Source organism: Xiphias gladius, chromosome 11 (assembly GCF_016859285.1).
Source record: "Xiphias gladius isolate SHS-SW01 ecotype Sanya breed wild chromosome 11, ASM1685928v1, whole genome shotgun sequence".
In the NCBI taxonomy this organism is placed as follows: Eukaryota; Metazoa; Chordata; class Actinopteri; order Istiophoriformes; family Xiphiidae; genus Xiphias; species Xiphias gladius.
In genome coordinates this window covers 1610947-1630366 of record NC_053410.1, presented here as the reverse complement: position 1 = coordinate 1630366, position 19420 = coordinate 1610947, and the positions used below count along the sequence as shown (strand labels likewise).

Here is a 19420-nt window from a genome sequence, read left to right as displayed (position 1 = left end):
TTTCATCGCTGCGGCGCCACTCTACCGTAGTTTAACGTCGCCGACACGGTCACGCTTCTCCACAGAAACGATCACGTCACGTCATTTTAAAGAGGTGGAATCTCCCCGTTCAACGTCGGCTCAATAATTCAAAACTTTGTAGTTACGATTCAGGATCTCCAGTATTTGGGTCAAGTAGCTGGCGGAGGAATAAGGTGTGCAAGTCGAGAGGCTCCAGCTGTTATTTCCATGTGTCCTCTGCTGCTCGGCTCGTGTTCAGGTTGGAGCTACAGACCGAACCGTGACTCAAGAGGAGGAGTGGCTGCAGATGAGATTTATGAAAAAGTGACGCCAGAGGATCGGAGAAGACGCAGTTCCCCCCTTTTTTTTTCCTTTTTCGGGGCAGGGGTTTCTGAGAACAATGGCCCTTTCTTACAGCGTCTGTACACCGGTCCACAGATCGTCCTGGGGATTTCCAGTCAACACTTCTGTAACCTTCAAGTTGCCAGTGCGCTTCAGCAGATCTGCTGGTTGGATGGTTGAACAACTTTGGAAAGCCCCACCCTCCCAATATCTGATCAGTGGGCCTGTGTCCAACAGTTTCTGTAACTCCCCAAAACCGGTGATCCAACATTCACGACCCTCTTCACTGAGTGATTGGTCGGCTGCGTGGACGTGAGAAAGGAGCCAGGGTCTGAACTTGTCTCACAAAACAGTTTCTGTCACTTTTCGTGAGGTCAAACTAGTCCTGTTTTGACCATAACCGGACCCTCGGGGCACCGCAGAAAAAACCCAGAAAAAACCCAGAAAAAACCCAGAAAAAACCCAGAAAAAACCTGAGTTGACGTAATGTGTGTGTGTGTGTGTGTGTGTTTGCTTCCCTGTGCAAGTTATCACTTACACGAAGCCCAGTCATTATTGGATGAGAAAGAAAACAGTAAAAGCATAACTAACTGCTCTGGCATTTATTGAACCCCCCCACGGCACACACACACACACACACACACACACACACACACACAAATGAATGGATGTGTAGGTGCCAACCTGCCCTGGACGATAACAATTTAAAGATTTATTTCTGACCTAAATCCTGCATTGAAGCACTATCTCTGTGTGTGTGTGTCATTTTTAGTGTCTGCTGTTCAGGGTTTTTTTGCCCTGAGTTGAACCTCCCAGGCTGCGTACTCGTCCCGCCTCCTGTCTGTCGACTGTCTGACTGAGTCTCCAGCGATGACCCTGACCCCGACCTTAAGCTAATCTATATGAAAGAAGCTGATTGGTGGAGCTGGTTTGGTCTGGACACGGCCGGGGAGGAACGCTGCCTGGAGGCTCAGCTCAGGACAGAAATAGTCATTTTTCTGTTTGTGGGTCGAAAACAGTTGAAGTGACACAACAGCAGTTTCTGCAGATTTCAGAAGCTCTTTCCCTCCTGTCTCCTCACTGTCATCTGGTTAATGCTCTCACTAACTGTTGGCTATCATTTCCTCTCCTCTCCTCTCCTCTCCTCTCCTCTCCTCTCCTCTCCTCTCCTCTCCTCTCCTCTCCTCTCCTCTCCTTTCCTCTCCTCTCCTTTCCTCTCCTCTCCTCTCCTCTCCTCTCCTCTCCTTCCTTTCCTCTCCTCTCCTCTCCTCTCCTTTCCTTTCCTTCCTCTCCTCTCCTCTCCTCTCCTTTCCTCTCCTTTCCTCTCCTCTCCTCTCCTTTCCTTTCCTCTCCTCTCCTCTCCTCTCCTCTCCTTTCTCCTCTCCTTTCCTCTCTCCTCTCCTCCTCTCCTCTCCTCTCCTCTCCTCTCCTCTCCTTTCCTCTCCTCTCCTTTTCTCTCCTCTCCTCCTTTCCTCTCCTTTCCTCTCCTCTCCTCTCCTCTCCATTCCTCTCCTCCCTCCTCTCCTCTCCTCTCCTTTCCTCTCCTTTCCTCTCCTCTCCTCTCCTTTCCTCTCCTTTTCTCCTCTCCTCTCCTCTCCTCTCCTTTCCTCTCCTTTCCTCTCCATTCCTCTCTTCTCCTCTCCTCTCTCCTTTCCTCTCCTTTTCTCTCTTCTCCTTTCCTTTCCTCTCCTCTCCTTTCCTCTCCTCCTCTCCTTTCCTTTCCTCTCCTTTCCTCTCCTCTCCTCTCCTTTCCTCTCCTTTTCTCTCCTTTCCTCTCCTTTCCTCTCCTCTCCTCTCCTTTTCTCTCCTTTTCTCTCCTCTCCTCTCCTCTCCTTTCCTCTCCTCTCCTCTCCATTCCTTTCCTTTCCTCTCTCCCTCTTTTCATATAAGGTATTTGATGAATTTAAATATAATGTTCGAACAAACGTCCTTACCTGCCCTGAGAAACCACACTGTCAGAGCAGATATATTATATTATTATATTGTATATTAGTGCATGTGTGTGTGTGTGTGTGTGTGTGTGTGTGTGTGTGTGTGTGTTTGTTTGTTGGAAGTCTCTATGAATTCTTGCCATATCACAACTTTGTCTTCCCATGATGGTTTACAATTGTTCTGTGTGTGTGTGTGTGTGTGTGTGTGTGTGTGTGTGTGTGTGTGTGTGTGTGTGTGTGTGTGTGTGTGTGTGTGTGTGATCTATGAGAGTGATACATTCACACGATGATACGAGCAGCAATACATCTCACATGATTTTCAGGCTGTGCATTCCTTTCTCTATTGTCTCTGTGTGTGTGTGTGTTTATGTGTGTGTGTTTATGTGTGTGTGTGTGTGTGTGTGTGTGTGTGTGTGTGTGTGTGTGTGTGTGTGTGTGTGTGTGAGTGAGAGAAGCTCATCTAAAGTGGGTGGAGACATTGATTTTTTTTTTTTTTTTTTTTGTCCCAATGGAGACAAACAAGGCCACACCCCTGTCTGGTCTCTGTGTTCCTCAGGCTCAGGTTAAGGTCATACTCTAATTATGTGTGTGTTTGTGTTTGTGTGTGTGTGTTATTGACCCAAAGAGAGACACCCCATCAATACATCACTGTCTCCTCTCGACTAATGAAACACACACACACACACACACACGCTCACTCTCTCTCCACTGTGTCTTGTGGAATCAGCAGAATCTGTGAAGCCAGAAAAAGTCATTGAAGCCACTGACATTGAGTTCTGCTTAGCTCTGTGTGTGTGTGTGTGTGTGTGTGTGTGTGTGTGTGTGTGTGTGTGTGTGTGTGTGTGTGTGTGTGTGTGTGTGTGTGTCTGTGTCTGTGTGTGTGTCTGTGGCTTAACATTCACAGGTCAAACCACTTTATTTACCTCGGCGCTAACAGTCACCTGAAACGACTGGTGCTGGAAATCTTGTGGAATAAATCCCAGCTCCAGCTCAAGATTATTTCATTAGTTGTTAATCCGCCAGGGGATGATTTAGTCTCTTATTAAAGGCTGGAAGTAACGATAAACTAGAAGGCCGTCCCCTAAATATTGAGAGAGTCGTCAAACAACCTGCAGGTGACTCGCTCCTCATGACCAAATGTCCAATCGAGCTGAATGTTTTCAGTCCAACCGCTGGACTTTTTTGGGGTCATCGTATCCAGAGCAGCGCAGGGTAACGACTCTGCAGGCTTTGAACTTCACAAGCCGAGCCTTGTCTTAAATGTTGCTGAGCTACAAAACGAACTGTACTGGGAATTAGAGCCAGACGTATAAGTCGGGCAGGCTGATACTAGCTTATTGCAGACACATCGGTATTGGTGTGTTTCAGCCGATAATTAAGAAGAAATCGCTGTAAAAAATGGCCAAAATTCATTTCGAAACCATCACACAGTTTGTCCACCAGAGAGCTCGGACAAGTCGATTTTTAAACAGTGAGATGTCCCACTCAGGATTTAAGAAATCCACATCGCCATTGTTTGTGTATGTTATGGGTTTATTTTATAGCATGACTAAAGGCTGATATTTAGTTATCAGACATTTGAAACCCCCAGATATTGGTACCAGTATTGGCGTTGGATTGGAAATAAAGAAGGGTGATTGAAACGGAGGGCAGCGCAGCCCAGAGCAGCGTGATGTCTCCTGCATCAGCTAAACTGCCCCCGCGGCCGCCCGGTTTGATCTGCGCTTGGGCTGACAGTGCTGTCGACAACCAATCAGGAGACACTGTCCACAGGCCACGATCAGGACCAGCTCTTGTCCTTTGCTTGTGCCATGTGGAAATCTGGAAATCCATTTCAGATCCATCCGGATCAGTCCAAAGAATTCACTGCTACTTGAGATCAGGACTGGGAGTTATTGATGAACTGTCCTACTCTCAGCAGGAGAGGGACGTCTCCTGGGACAGAGTGAGACGTCGCTGTTTTAGCCTCAAGGTAGAAATTACGGACGACGCGTTGTAGTTCTCCGGCAGTTACAGTCTGAAACGGCTGTAAGACTCCAGATGCAGAAATCGGCACCGCCGCACGACCCGGCGTAGTCAGCCGTGGCCGGTGACGCTGCAGACGGGACCGCGGTGCACGTCGCCGTGGAAAACGTGGAAGATCCAATCTCACATGTTTCCTTCTCTGGAGAAAATGATCTCTGCCGCCTCACCCCATGTTGGAGCGAGCACCACAACAATAGGAACATATTTCTCCATCCTAGCTCCACTATTGCTTATTTTAAAAAACAAATGATTTAAAAGACAAACGAACCCTCGATCTGCATGAATATAGACATTTTTTATAGAATTATTTGAGATATTTTGTAGAATATTATAGCAAATATCTTTCCGCTGCTTCATGCTGTACGAGTGAACAGACTTTAATTCTAACATATCTGTTGGTGTCAGAATCGTCACGGTTCCAAAGCTGCGTTTTCCCTGTCACGTTGTGAGGACCTCTGTTTGTGTGGAGGTAGCTTCACGCGCCGCCTTTTGCATCTTGCACAAGGCCCATCAAAAAATGTTTTCACCTGAATGAGCTCATATTCGTCCCGGAGCATTCGCCCCACTGAATGTGCAGGTCTCTGCCCGAATACCGTCTCCTGGCAACGGGTCGGGACGCCCGTGCAGCTCTTTTAAGTGTCAGCAGCCGAGAAAGTTGATAAAGTTTACTCCCTAAAGGTGGCTGGGGATTTTCCCGTCAGCGAGGACCGAGACAAACTGAGAAACAACTTGGATTAACAAGGGTCCTGATGCTGTCACCTCACAGATGCGTTAAAACATGAGACCTGATATCCAGGCTGTTACAGGAATTGAGTCCGGGTGCAGGTTTCTCTAGTAATTCAAGGGAAAGGCTGTGAAAAATGTAGAACTGTTCATGTCTGTAGTTACGGTGCAATGATGAGCAACATGAGAAGTAATGAGAAAGGATGTTTAGTATGTTTGAAAATGAAAGAATGTTGTTGGTCAGGAAAAAGAAGCAGGGCTGAGTCTAGAGCTCCTCATGCTGCAGCTGCATCTTTGATTATTGACAATAGAATTGATACAGCACACACTCATGGTTCAGCCCCAGGACACACACACACACACACAACAAACATTTGCTCCATGGGCGTAGTCGAGCAGTTTTTGTGTGTCTGTGTGTGTGTGTTACTTTTTCCTGCTGTGACAAGCATCTGCTTCTTTTTCAGCGCAGGAAGGGGAAGCCCCAAAACACACACACACACACACACACACACACATACACGCATAGAGGCCAAATAGCATGAGGTGGACACACTCCCCTGCGTGCAGAAAATGCAGGAGGAAGCATGAAGATGGAGATAAGACGCACTGCTTATCACAACACACAGCTTCTCAGACCAGCCCTGGAGGACAGACAACACACACGCAAGCACGCACGCACGCATGTGCAAACATACGGAAATCAGTCCATCTTTAAATGCACTAAATATACTATACTATCATATCAGTTCAAGCTGCGTTCAGTAACAGCAGGTTATGTGGTAAAATCACAAGCCAGTTTTTCTTTATGGTCCCTGCAACGTTCAAATGCTGAAAAAAAGATAAAGATAAACTACGCACATGGGGAAGTTTCCTAAGAAAGAGTAAACTGGTCAGGCAGGAAAATAAAAACAAGCAAAAACAAGCAGGATGTTTGTCAGGGCCTTTCAAAATGAACCAAATGACCCCGACAAGAACAATTCGTGCGACTGTTTTCTGCCACATTTATGGGGTTTTTTATTTGTTTTGGTTCAGGCAAGTAAAATAAATCGGACGTAGCGAAGCTGTTTCGATCAGTTCTGAAATCAGTCAGGATTGAGTCCAAATGGCGGTTTGTCCAAAAGAGACCAAAAAAAAAGGTACCGTTTAACATTCGATTTGATGTGAACTGGCCTTCGCCGTGTGAGTCTGCGTTAGCATGTGGGACGGACGTAAAGCCAAGGATTTGTTCCACCGCTACTTTTTGACTTTTTCAAAGTAAACCCCCCCCACACCACTTGAATCGGCTAACCGAGACACGTGTAGCGCTCCTGGCTCCGTTCGGTCGTCCATGCCGCTTGTCTCTGCGGAAGGCCGGCCGATCGCGGACGCCGTGACGTCTCCTCCGCATATTTCCAGCAGCTCCAGTTTGATATCACAAAGTCTCCAAGTGTGTTTGCGCTGAGCGATAAAGCTGTTGAAGGCCGGTCAACACCGCAGCTATTGTCCTGCTCCAAACTAACACACTCTCTGAAGGTCATGAATTTGTATAAATGTTTGGTTGTAAAAAAACAGTCACGGGTTCTTATCAGTTGTGTGTGTGTGTGTGTGTGTTACTGAATGTCTCAGTCGGTCCTGTTTGCCTCCAGGGGTCAAACAGAGTTTATTCCCACCCTATTTTCTGCACTGGCATCACGCCCTCGCTGAGCGGACTCCGTGCGTGCGCCGTGCAGAGGGAGAGTCCATCCGTCACCATGCGCTCGTTCTTGGTTGTTTGGTTGGTGTAGTTTTGTTGTTTGCTAACAAAAAGAACCAGTCTAGGAGGCCTGAGAACCCTGATGATGGCTTTATATGAGACCTGCCGTGTTCCAACCCAAATGATGTCCACATCTCAGCAGCCCTCGCTAGCACTCGTGTCTCTCCAACACATCTCCAAGCGCTTTTTCAGTCCGGAAATGTCTCTAAGATCAGACACAATCTGTCTTATAAATGTGCCGAAAAACGAATCCATGCTTGTGTGTCCTCTCGCGTTTTACTATGGCGGTTCCTCACACTCTCGCCTCAGATGGTTCAGAATGCTGTGGTGGGGAGTTTATTACTCCAGTGTTTTCGCTCTCTTCATTAGCTGCCGGTGGAATTTAGAGATAAATATGCAATCTCAGTTAAAACCCCCTGAAGAAAGCTCATTCGAGTAAATCCAAGAGGTGCCAGAGTACCATTACCTTAGCATAAATCTAACGTTGGTTGCCGTAGTATTGGTTTGTTATTGCGAACTAACTCCTGACCGGAGATGGACAGTGTTACTTCAGCTGAACCAGCCGGCTGCGTCGTGAAAGGTGCTAACGTCTGGATAGAAGCTCCGTCGTGAATTTATCCGCCTCATTAGGAAACGGACGGTGACAGAGAGATGGGTCTGAATCTGAGAGTCTCCCGCCGCCAGCCTGAGGTTCTGGGTTTGAAGTGTCAGCGCTTGTGTTACCAGCCCGCTGCGACCTGTGACCTCTGACCTCTGTCTTCACTGCTCGCTGCTTAAAATATTCGCGGAGGAGAATCTGAATCAGCTGTCGACTGTTGGGGTAAAAAAAAAAAAAAGTGACAAAAATCACTAGAGTGTAAAAACGCACATATTTAGCAGCTGTGTGTGCGTGTGTGTGTGTGTGTGTGTGTGTGTGTGTGTGTGTGGGTGGGTGGGCTGGGTGGGTGTGTCATGACCTCTCCTCCCTCTTGGTGTCAGGTTGTGCAACTTCCTCCTGTGACTGGGTTGACATGGCAACGGAGTTCAGCCAAGGAAATACTGTGTTTCTTCAGTGTGTGCGTGTGTGTGTGTGTCTGAATGTCTGCGTGTGTGCGTGTGTGTGCGTGATCAGTAACATTAATGATCAGGCCTGTGGGAAATAAACAAAGTTGTGTTGCAGTGAGCAGTTGTCTGCTGTCAGACTACAGTCCATCTGCTGTGTGTGTGTGTGTGTATGTGTGTGTGTGTGTGTGTGTGTGTGTGTGTGTGTGTGTGTGTGTGTGTGTGTGTGCGCGAATATTTACAGCAGTGATGTAGATTTAGTCTGTTTTGTCAGACACAGGAAACCTCTCCCTGACACACATACACACACACACACACACGCTCAGAGGAAACACGTACACATCCAAACACACCTGTCGAAATCAGCAGGACTCAAACCTGCTGCTCCGAAACTGATTTTAACAAAATGATCAAGGTCCACTTACTAGCTTTTTCCCAGGCTTTCAATCCCTTCTCATGCTCTTCCTTAATGGAGGAGAAGCTTGGGAATATATTTCACCTTTGACCTGGAACAATGTACAGGCGGAAGTGAAACTGACTCCTGATCAGCACTTTTGCTTTTTAATTTTTGTTGGTACTTTATTTCAGATTGTCCTGAGAATTGTTCCTGCATCTGAGTTGGATTTTCTCTTCACTCTCGACTAGATGCTTCTTTCCTGTCACATTTCAGCTGGATATTGTGGGTCTCATGGCGTATGACTTATTAATTTCTTGTTCTAACAGTGACTTTTTATGCTGCCTTTCCTGGAAAAGAGATTTTAATCCCAATGAGACTTTTACCTGGTTAAATAAAGAAAATAATAATTAAAATAAATTAAAAAAAAAAAATGGCTGGAGCGTCTGTCTGGAGCTCAGTCGTCACAGAGTTCATCATGTTCTCCAGCACCTGTTGCGTTTCTCTTTATCTTCGACTCCTTGATGACTGACTGCTGATCTCTCTCTCTCTCTCTCTCTCTCTCTGCCTCTGACTCTGTGTCTCTCGTCCAGATGAGCGTGAGGCGGTGCAGAAGAAGACCTTCACTAAGTGGGTGAACTCCCACCTGTCCAGGGTGTCCTGTCGGATCACCGACCTCTACATGGACCTGAGGGACGGACGCATGCTCATCAAGCTGCTGGAGGTCCTGTCAGGAGAGAGACTGGTGGGTTCCATCACTGTCAGCGCTTTTATTCTGAAAGAGGAGCACGGGGCGGGGGTCCGGCGCGGGTTGATCAGTCTGCAGAAGGATCCGAGCGAGGTCGGGTTTTTTCAGAGAAGCTGAGCTGAGACGAATCGAGCCGCAGCCTCATATCTGAGCAGCCAATTACAGTTAAAGGAGCAGTTCATACATTCGTCCCTTTCGGATCCCCTGCTGGTAACTTTACCTGTTGCTCTCTCGCTGCTGTTGTTGTCAGCCCGAATATATATATAGAATTTATTTGTCTTGACAACACTCTGGTGAGATTGTAGTCAAATTTCTGTAATAATGGCAACGTGGCACAAGTCTGAGACTACAGGAGCACAAATTAGAGAAATGAAATATGCATCTTGTCCCACCTTCTTAGGAGCACTGCAATTAATTAAATCCATTACTGGATGTGCGAAGAGAATAGAATCCGTTCTAAATAAAAACTCTGAACAGTTTCCAGTCTCCCTAAACCGTGAGAGAAGTTGAATGAGAGTCCCGTCCTAAATTCTTCACATTTTCTGACTCTGTTCGGCGTTTTCAGACGTGACACAGTAGGCAGCCGGTTTCCCATTTTCTCCAATAAATCGGGACTGTAATGAGATCATTCTGGAGTGGGATTCAGGGAAGGTCGTGTCCGTCGTTTCTCAAGGCTTCGACATCATGTCACCGCCGGCCGGCAGCGGTTTGCAGTCCGTCGCTGTTGGTCGTCTCTACTCTCCCGCTCATTTATGACGTAACGTTTATGGTTCTGACAATCAGTAATCACACATCACCGTGCTCTCTCTCTCTCTCTCTCTCTGGCTACTTTATGTATTCATTCTCTGAATGTCGCTTTACTGTACGTGCTTGCGGTGGCTCCTAACTTGTGCCTCTACCAATGTCTCACTGCACTGTCGCTAGCACCTGTGAAACATACAAGAGCAAAACAACAGGTGCACGAACAGAAAAACCCAGTTTCCGTCGCTTATTTACAGCAATAATCTGTGAGTAGGAAACAAAGCATGACAGTTTTAATCCAGAGACAGAAATGAGTTGAAGTCTGACTGAGTGACTGAGTCATTTACTCCACTGAAGACGAGCACAGTTGGCAAATGCTTATTTATCTTTGGGTTAATGAGAAGCTGTGATTTGAGTCAATGAGCGAGTTTCCATGGGTTATTTTTCCAAAAAAAAAAAATCTGAGTTGAAACACTGGGAATTTCTTTAAAAATTAGAAAAACATGAAATATTGCAAAAAAAGAAAAAAAAAATTTCAACTTGCTGGAAGTGTAAAGGTTTGGATGAGGAGGCTGGAACCTTACTCACGTCAACGCATGAAACCAGCACAAACGTCAGGTTTCCATCGCGTTCTCCACACGGTTCTCAGTCGTCAGAGCTTTGCAGCTCTTTTAGTGACCTCGTCTCGCCGCGTCCTTCTTCTTCTGCGGTGGTTTTATGGCAGCGCCTGGAGAATCAGCTCCACCAGCTGTTGATCAGCTCATGTTCACGCAGCAGGACAGGAGGGAAACGGGGATTTATTCACACATTCTCTTGCTGATTTCCTGGAAATTCGGTTTAAATTTGCGAAAAGTTTGGCCGCAAACCGGACTTGTTTAAAGACTGTGGAGTTCTGCCAGGTAGGGATTAGTTTTGTGATCAATAAAAACCTCTTTTAGAATGATGTGAAGTAGAAAATGAGCCAGTGAAGTAAATTTTCGTGGCTGCACGTTGCACTGGTAGAAGAGCGGCCGGAGAACGAAATGCTACTAGCGACATCTCAGATAGAAAGTTGGAAATATTCGGACAATGTGCCAGAGGATGGAAGAGCGCGGCCTCATCAATTGTCCTAGATGTGGTCTTTTTCCCCAACGACGTCTCCGATGTCGTCCAGGAGATTTTTGTAAAGTAAAACCCAGAAAACAGCGACCATCGGACTACCCTCTGCAAATGAGAATATCCAGCAAAACGGTTACAGAGAGGAACTAAAGACACAACTGGTCTGGTCATTTCTTTCACGTTTGGACGCTACGAAGTAGGCAGCACTATTCTACATTTTCTCAAATAAATTATGACGCAAACAAGAAAATTCTTCGGGGGATCATCAGCGGCCACTTTTCAAAGCTTTAGCAGCAAAATACAGTCTTCCGTATGTCACATTTTGTTGTTCCTTCTCCATCTGGTGGAGAATACGATAAACAGGCACGTTCGGCTCCGTTAACCTTCACATTTACTTCCTGTCAGCTGGTTTAAATTAACTGGATAAAACATCAGATGTTGTTTGAGATGCAGCCGGAACAGATTCTCAGCAGCTCGATTAATTCCACTTTTCCAGGGATTGTGTGTCATTTGTGTGATCGATGGAAATGTTGAATGAGTCCACCCAAGCTACCGTTGTCTTCCCCTGACACAACAAAGCTTGTACGTCTGAGCAGCAACACGAAATGACTCATCACAGATTTCAAGCTCCAACAGTCGAGAAACTCACTGAGTGCTTTAATGACGGAGGCAGTTTTTTATGTCCAGCAAGAAAATGTTTGTTGGGTTTTCTCTGCAGTTTTGTCAGTGAGTGTGTGTGTGTGTGTGTGTGTGTGTGTGTGTGTGTGTGTGTGTGTGTGTGTGTGTGTGTGTGTGTGTAGTTACTGTCTCCTGTCACCATGGCAGTGGGAATACATTACTCTTGGACTTGCTGCCCTTTGTGCCTCTATCCCTCTTCTTACTGTGTTCACAGACTCTCACACTCTCGCTGTCAAATTGAAAGACATTTAAACTCCGCCCGCCCCCCCGGCCCCCCACCCCCCACCTTGTGACTTCCAGTGCGACGGGCCAAGCTCTCTTCTTCCTTTTCTTCTCCCTCTTTTCTTCTCCACCGTCTTGGCTGTCCGTCCAGCCCCATCAACTCCGAACTCTTCTCTCCCCCCTCTGCTGTCATCCGCCCCTTTTCACAACCTGTCAAACAAACGCAGGGGGAGAAAACACAGCCACACAGTCAGCCAGGAATTAGACTTTACCCTGGTTTCCGATTATTTTACATTGATATCGTCCTTTATTTTATTTTATCTTTACGCTTTTGTGTATCCTTCGTCAGGGCCGAGAGCCAGAGAATCTCTGGCATTTTGGATGCTCATCGAGGAGGAAGTGAGGAAAGGAGTGAGGAAGAAAAAAAAAAAAAGAGAGAGAGACAAAAAACAGAAAGAAATAAAATAAAGGAGAGAACCAGACTGATAGCGAAGTGGTGAGCAAGAGGCAATAACAGTGGGAGGCAGAGTGGGGGGGCGTCAGAGTTGTGAAAGAGGTCATTGAGTTACTTTGAGGGTTTACTTGGAGCCAAAACGCCTCCAGAAGCAGCAGAAGAATCTGAGAGCGAGCGGCTGTTTCCACAGAGCAGAGGCAGAGTTCGAAGGATCATTACTCTCACTACGACACTGGATTCTTTCATAGTTTGACCACATTTCTCCCAGTTATGACAGTTAAACCGGTCAGATCTGGTTTCTGCGTGTTCGCGTCACCACGATGGCGTCACAGCTGCGCAAGATACAGTCACAAAACGTTACAGGCGTGCAGCTGAGAGCGAACCGAGGGCCGAGTTGGAATATGTTTGAATGTAGTAATGACTACCGAGGCATCGTGGGTAGGAACGCCAACGCGTTGGCAAGCGGCGCGGCTGCTGTGATCCCGGCTAGCTTGCTATTTTTCTTCTCGTCAACAAATCTCATGACAAGACGTAATCCAACAAGAGGAAGTACTCAGGTCCTTTACTTAAGTAAAGTAGTAATACCACACTAAAAAAAACAAACAAACACAAAAGTAAAAGCTCTGTGTTGAAAATGCTAAATTAAAGCAGTATTGTATTGTTCGTAAAATGTACCTGAAGTATCAAAAGTAAAAGTACTAAGTGTAGAAAAATGGTTATTGTTACTGATGCCTTAAGTGTAGCAGCAATTTACTGTTGCAGTTGGTTGGGGTGGAGCTTTTTTAACTACAAGTACAACATTTCCCTCTAAAATGCAGTGGATTGGAGCCTGGAAAATACTCCAGTGAAGTACAAGTACCTCAAATTTGTCTAGTTTCCGTCGCCGAGGTTTTTACCAAACGCCACTCAAACAGCAGGAAACAGTGAGTGCGTCGGGACTGTTTTCAGCGGCGGGTTGATGTGTGTGGACGGTGTGTGTGTGTTTGTGTGTGAGTGTGTGTGTGTGTGGGACTGAGTCTAAATGAACCACAGTGTGTGTGTTCATGGCGATAAAGGAACATGTCAGGCAGAGCGGCTCGCTGATGTGTTTTAATGGTTTCTGGAAACAGTGGAGCTCCGAGGCTCAGAGGGATCAGATAAATCAGGCTCTGATACACGCACGGTAATTGTTCTTAAACACATTTAGGGGTTTCTCATGGGATTAATTAATATTATGAAAAATGTAGGACGTCACCAGATGTATTCTTAAAGAATTTGGTTTCACACTGCAGAGCCAGAGCTAACCGGGGGGGGTAGGGTTGCTCCAAGGCAAAAATCAATCAAGAGATGCACTGCAAGCACCAACAAAATAAATGAGAAGCCATGACACGGCGCGGCAGGTAAGTCTGAAACAGCGAAAACCTTCGGATGGTGGAAATGGCTGCTGCAGATCAGCACCAAGCTGTCGATGGAGGCCAAATGATGGAGTTTGTTTTCGAGGCACATGGTGTTGATCTGCTGTATGAACCGACCAACAATGAATCTCTGTGGTTTTTTTGTTTATTTTGGACAACAGTCCAAAATATCTCTGGTTTGGGTCCAGACCCCAAACTGGTAACTTTCACTGGGTGGTGTTATTGTTGGACGACGTCCTGGTTGTGGTGTTGGACAGAGGACACGTGGCGTGGACGGCCTGCGGGACGAAACATCGCTGCTCCGACAGCTCGGCCAATTGTTTTTTACATCATCATCATCCTGAACGTGTCGGTGTCACCCAAAGGACTCGCTTTCAACTCTAGACTCTGGACCAGGGTCTCTGGCAGCGTCTCTTCCCACCTGAGATTACGACCTTACGTCGGGAGAAATTCCAACACTTCTACGAAACTTCTAAATCAAACGCATCCTACGGCTCCACCAAAGGTTTACAGCGACCCCGGGTCCGTGGAGGTGTTGTCAGAGGTCGTTCCCAGTTTCAGACATGCAATACGCCGCCGGCTCCCTCTGCCTGTTAGAGTCACGGCATTTGGTTCCCTCACACAGAGGTGATTTCATGCAGATGTCACGGAAGGAGCTGCGATGTCTGCACGAGAGGGAGGGAACAGTGGCGAGTTACATGTCAGAATGAGGAGGAAGACGAGTGTTCGCTCTCGCAGACTCGAAGCCGTAAACAATCACGGATGCATTTTCTCATCAGTCTCATCACTGAACGGCAGATTCTGCTGCCCGTTTTATAAAACCCGACAGCGTGCTCAGGCATTTGATGACAGGACGTTAAACCGGGACTCGGGTTTAATTCCCGTTTGCCCAGACGCTGTGTGTAAAGACTGACGCTGGATATTCATTCATTCTTCAATGCAGGGGGCGTGAAAGAAAACTGAAAGTAGATGCAGAGACAGTTGGTCAGATTATCGCTCTGGCTACATGAGGGTTGTTTGTTTTTTCTTCTGTCCTGTTGGGGGGAAAAAATGTTTTCGTATAAACCGATCTGATTTGAATCTCTTCAACAACTAAAAATTGAGTCATTCGCAATGTTAATCAAACTGATTTTATCCTCTTCGTGCGTCAGCGATGATGATTGCGATAACAAAAAATGAAATTCTCTCTCTGCGTGTTTCACCTTGTGCTGCGGCAGCGCTGACGCTGACCTGACGGCCTCGATCCAGACCGGCGAGGTGTTGAAAATGATACAGAAGCGTGACCGCGTCTAGTAAGAGCGCCGCCGCGACGTTTACGTGAAAGGGTCCGTCTGAACGGGGCTTTACCGCGTGGATCGCCGTGGATACTGGATGTGCAATACAAGTTTTACCGTCATCTCATTAAAGAGAGGTTTTTACAAAATACAGTGATACAGCACCGGTCTGCACCTGGCTGTGAGTGTTTTCTAAGAAAGACATACTTAACCAATATAACATAAACTTTCAATAAAGTACCAGCAAAGAGCAGGTATTTTATGAGTGTGAAAACCTGTTTGGATGGTCGCATGGTAACTAAACTGACCACAATACGCAGGTAGCAATGACTGATTAATCACATCCTACTTTCAAGTAGCTGCAGTGGCTGGAAAAAAAAAAAAGGGAACCGGAAAATGAAAGGCAAACGGCCTCATCAGTCACACTCAGGTGAGGATGGAAAGACTCACGGCACAAGCAGAGAAGAGGAAGCGGTCAAAGAGCAGGCTGAAGTTAGTCTGATAATCACCAGCCCCGTTACGGTCGGAGTCAGGCTGAAGTCAGTTTAAAGATAGACCTTGACCGGGACTTGTATTGGGGGGACACTCTGAAAACTCTGTATACAACAATGGAGGAGAATTTAAACCAAGCAGATTATATAGATTTGGGCAACAGGGTGTAAAACTCATTTTTCTCTTCTTTGTGACTTCCTGAGAGAAGCTCCACAACCACTGGACAGTTCTCTGTTGCGTTTGCCGTTGATATTCCTATTCTTTTTAGTGACTCCGTGACTTTTTCTCCAGCGCCACCCTCAGGCCAAACCTTTTAATGAAGGGATTAAGGAAGAAGTAAGAATCGATAAATCGTCGGGATGTTCGTTCGGTCCAGCACTTTCGTGTCTTTGCTTCAGTGGACACTGGAGCCTCCAGGGGACGATAACAGGGATCAGCGATGGAAAGAAACTAAGTACATTTGCTCAGTACTTAAGTACAGTTGTGAGGTACTTGTACTTTACTGGAGTGTTTCCATTTTATGCTCCTTTATACTTCTGCTCCACTACATTTGAAAGGGAACGACTTTACACCTAAATGTACGATTTAGATTAAGACTTTGCATAAAAAAGGGATGCTTGATAAGCTCATCAAATCTATTGCGTGGGTTAGTATCTACTTGGAGTCTCTTGTCACGCTTCGGACGTCCATTAGAGACGTTCCCCCTCTAAACTTCCCACATGGTTTTCATTTCAGTAACTGTTTGAGGCCGAAGTGGTAAAATTCACCAATATTTCTCAGATCTGCAAAGATCTCCCATTAATCATCTCATGACCGCTCCGGTTTATGTGGGGACCCTTTCAAATGACCCGACCCCTAGGTTGGGAACCGTTGTGCTAAACTATCTAACTGTATATAAACAAGTTAAAACTAGTTCCACCTCAAGCGGCCGTAAATACCGTTTCCACATGTATTCATCAGTCCACTGAACGGGGTCCTTCTGCATGATGGGCACTTTTACTTTCGAGGCTTGAAGTGCATTTTTCAGATAATACTGAGGTACCTGTACTTCAATAGGGTGTTGAATTCAGGACCTTGACTTGTAACGGAGTATTTTATTATCCTGTAGTTGTTTTAACTACTTTTACTCAGGTAACGGATCTGAGTACTACCCCCCCCCCCTTCGTGTTTTTCGGCTGCGCTGTCACGTTCACCTTCAGCTGAGTTTCTGTTGTTGTTGTTGCTGTTTGTTGTGTAGCAGCGGAGCTGTCAGACATCTGTCCGATTGAGGACCGACTCTCTGGGGTAAAGTAGGTTGTCACCGCGTTAAATCCCCCTGAAAATCCCTCCTCCATCGTAATATCTGACTCCTCTTCAAGCCGAATCTTTCATCCAGCCTCTGCCTGCTGGATAAAGCTCATGGACACCCGGAGGCGATGACAACACGTCCTGTCACGTCCGAACTTTTCGGTCTATATTTGTTTTCTGACACCCATTACCTCACTCGCACAGCTGGATTATATTTCTTCCCTTTTCTCAGAAGAAAATAAAATATTTCCTCGATGAGATAAAGCGACTAAAGGAAGGATTGAGATGCAGTAGGATTAAAATAAATGAACTGTTCTGTAGTTTGTCGAATGTGTGGAAAATTATGGATTTTTGTAACCGGTGGTGATAATGTTTTAATTTTTACATCTTGCGTACAGCGATGCTGAGCTTGGGCATAAAACACAACTCAGTATAAACAACTTAATATAAACCAGATCCAGAAGTTCAGGTCGAATATTTTCAACCGATAAAACAAAAAGTCCAACAATGAAAACTTCACACAAATTGCGTAGTGAAAATTCTTATTTGGTGTTAGTTTGCGTTGGTTTTCTTTTTTTACTTTGGCTTTGTTAGAGACGGGGTTTTGTTCCTGATGTTCCTGAATGCAGACTCACACAGCGAAATACTATCGGTGCATCGGGGTCACGTCACGCTCACCACTCTGCAGAAAACACTCTCTTTAACACGGATACGGTTTTCGTTCCCTCATTATTTTCAGGGGCTTCCACTTTGCGTTTGTCAGGTGGCTGTGAGTCCGTTAGCACCTCCTGTGTAGGTGTTTCACATTAAAAGTGTTCCTTTGCCTCAATGGGCCCTAAACCTTCTCATTCCTGGTGGGTTTTATTGTGAAAATCTATAGGGATTTCAGTTATGATTTACATAAATAAGTCAAGTAAAGTCCAGTAAAAGTTGTTCTCTGGCATAATGAAACTTTCAGTCAGGAAAAGAAACTATCAAAACAAAAAACCGGTCAGCTGTGTCCGCAGCTGTTTTCTTCTTCTTCGTGTTTATATGGCCTGACAAAGCTGTTCCCGTTCACGGTTTCTGGTTTTTGAGGGTTGTAAATAAACCGAGTTCTGTTTTTGTTTCAGCCCAAACCCACCAAGGGTAGGATGCGGATCCACTGCCTGGAGAACGTGGACAAGGCTCTGCAGTTCCTGAAGGAGCAGAGGGTTCACCTGGAGAACATGGGCTCCCACGACATCGTAGACGGAAACCACCGCCTCACCCTGGGCCTCATCTGGACCATCATCCTCCGCTTCCAGGTAGGTTTGCTTCCCAAGAGGAGACCAGCTAATTCAGGCCCATCAGAAGACTGGGATGCGGGTCATGTGATCCATCACCGTCCATTTTCAGGTGACAGTGCATCCCAACATGACAACATCACAAAAATATAAAAACATGCTGGTTGTCCCATCAGAGCCTTCTGCTTAGAGCGAATTAGTAACTGGTCTGTTTTGCCTCCCCCCGAATAACGTGATCCATAATATAACAGATATTTTCACCTTTTCTCAACTGAGGGACTGAACTTGTCATTTCGGATCCTTCTCTGGCCGGCACCTGTTCCTTAGTTGAGTCCCAAAATAAATAAAAATGAGCACATGGTGTCTGGGTCTTCACACTTATTTTGCATCCCAAAATGGGTTAAATGAGTTCAGTTTGGTGAGGTGAGATCTAGATGGATAATTAGCCAATCAAGCGTGGATTCACCTGGGCCCTTGAGCCCCGTTCTGAGATGATGAAGTGTGTCGCTATTTTGGATACCAAAATTATTAAAATACGTATGGACAGTTAGGGTATATTCGTATCGGACGAGTAGTCCTCTCGTGTACCGCCCTCGTGCTCCGTGCCACGTTATCGAGTTGCTCTGCTCGAAACGGACGCCGAACAGCTCAAACGTGACCGGCCTGTGAGCGTGCTGTGCTGTCAATCTGAGATCGACCAGGCGATGGTCGACCGTCAGGCTTCTTTTTCAGCTAGTTGCGTTTGGTGTCCCTGGTGACGTAGATGCGGTTGGACAACGTTTCAGAAACACCTCTTTAGTGTTTTAAGTTTCTACAAAATGACCAGCAAGTTGAATTTTTGTCAGGACAAGTTCATCTTTATTATGATGATTCATCCATTCAGTTTTTTAATTCGAAGTTAAGGTTCCACATTATTTCTGCAGATACGAGAGCAGAGTTTGGTATGAAGTGATATCTTTGTGACATATTGCGAAGTCTATAATAATTTACTGAAAGATTATGAGTTGCGACTTAAGGGACTTGATGTTTTACTGCCCCTTCACGTTGTCACGTCCCTCAACAGTCGGCGCCGTGTTTGAAACTCACTGTTTCAGTGAATAAGACCCCAAGACCCCCGTCAGAAAGGCTCTGGGAAAACAGTGACAGTGACGTGGTCTCAGTGCACGTTGACGGGCTTGTCGTGTCACGGGGGGGGTGATGTCACCGTCGGGGACAGTGAACAGTTGGTAAAATGGGTGAAAAGGATTTAGATTTTGTAGGCTGAGGATTAAACAACTCTTTTTAGTGGTTTTAAATCCTGCGGTGGAGGAACGAGGGGAAATGGAGCCGAGTGACAGAAGGACTATAGCGTGTGCACGCGTGTGCGTGTGCGTGTGTGTGTGCGTGTGTGTGTGTGTTCGTGTGTGTGTGTGTGTGTGTGTGTGTGTCTCATAAATGCTTTGGCGGTGTTGATGTTGCTGATTTGTGGCTCAGATGCGGATCTCGCTTCTGTCAGACTGAAACTGATGGTTGTCAATCAATGAAGGTGAGATGTGCTCTCGTACTTCTGTCTTTGTGAGGACCGGGACAAGAGAGAGTT

General features: G+C 46.1%; 1 protein-coding gene across 1 annotated transcript in view; it reads left to right on the top strand.

Annotated features, from left to right (window-relative positions):
• LOC120796370 (spectrin beta chain, non-erythrocytic 1-like) overlaps positions 1-19420 on the top strand; it is a 98712-nt gene that overhangs the window by 29259 nt on the left and 50033 nt on the right. The window contains 2 exon segments of the mRNA XM_040139148.1: positions 8782-8933; positions 17689-17862. Of these exon segments, the coding sequence (XP_039995082.1) occupies positions 8782-8933; positions 17689-17862 (326 nt within the window).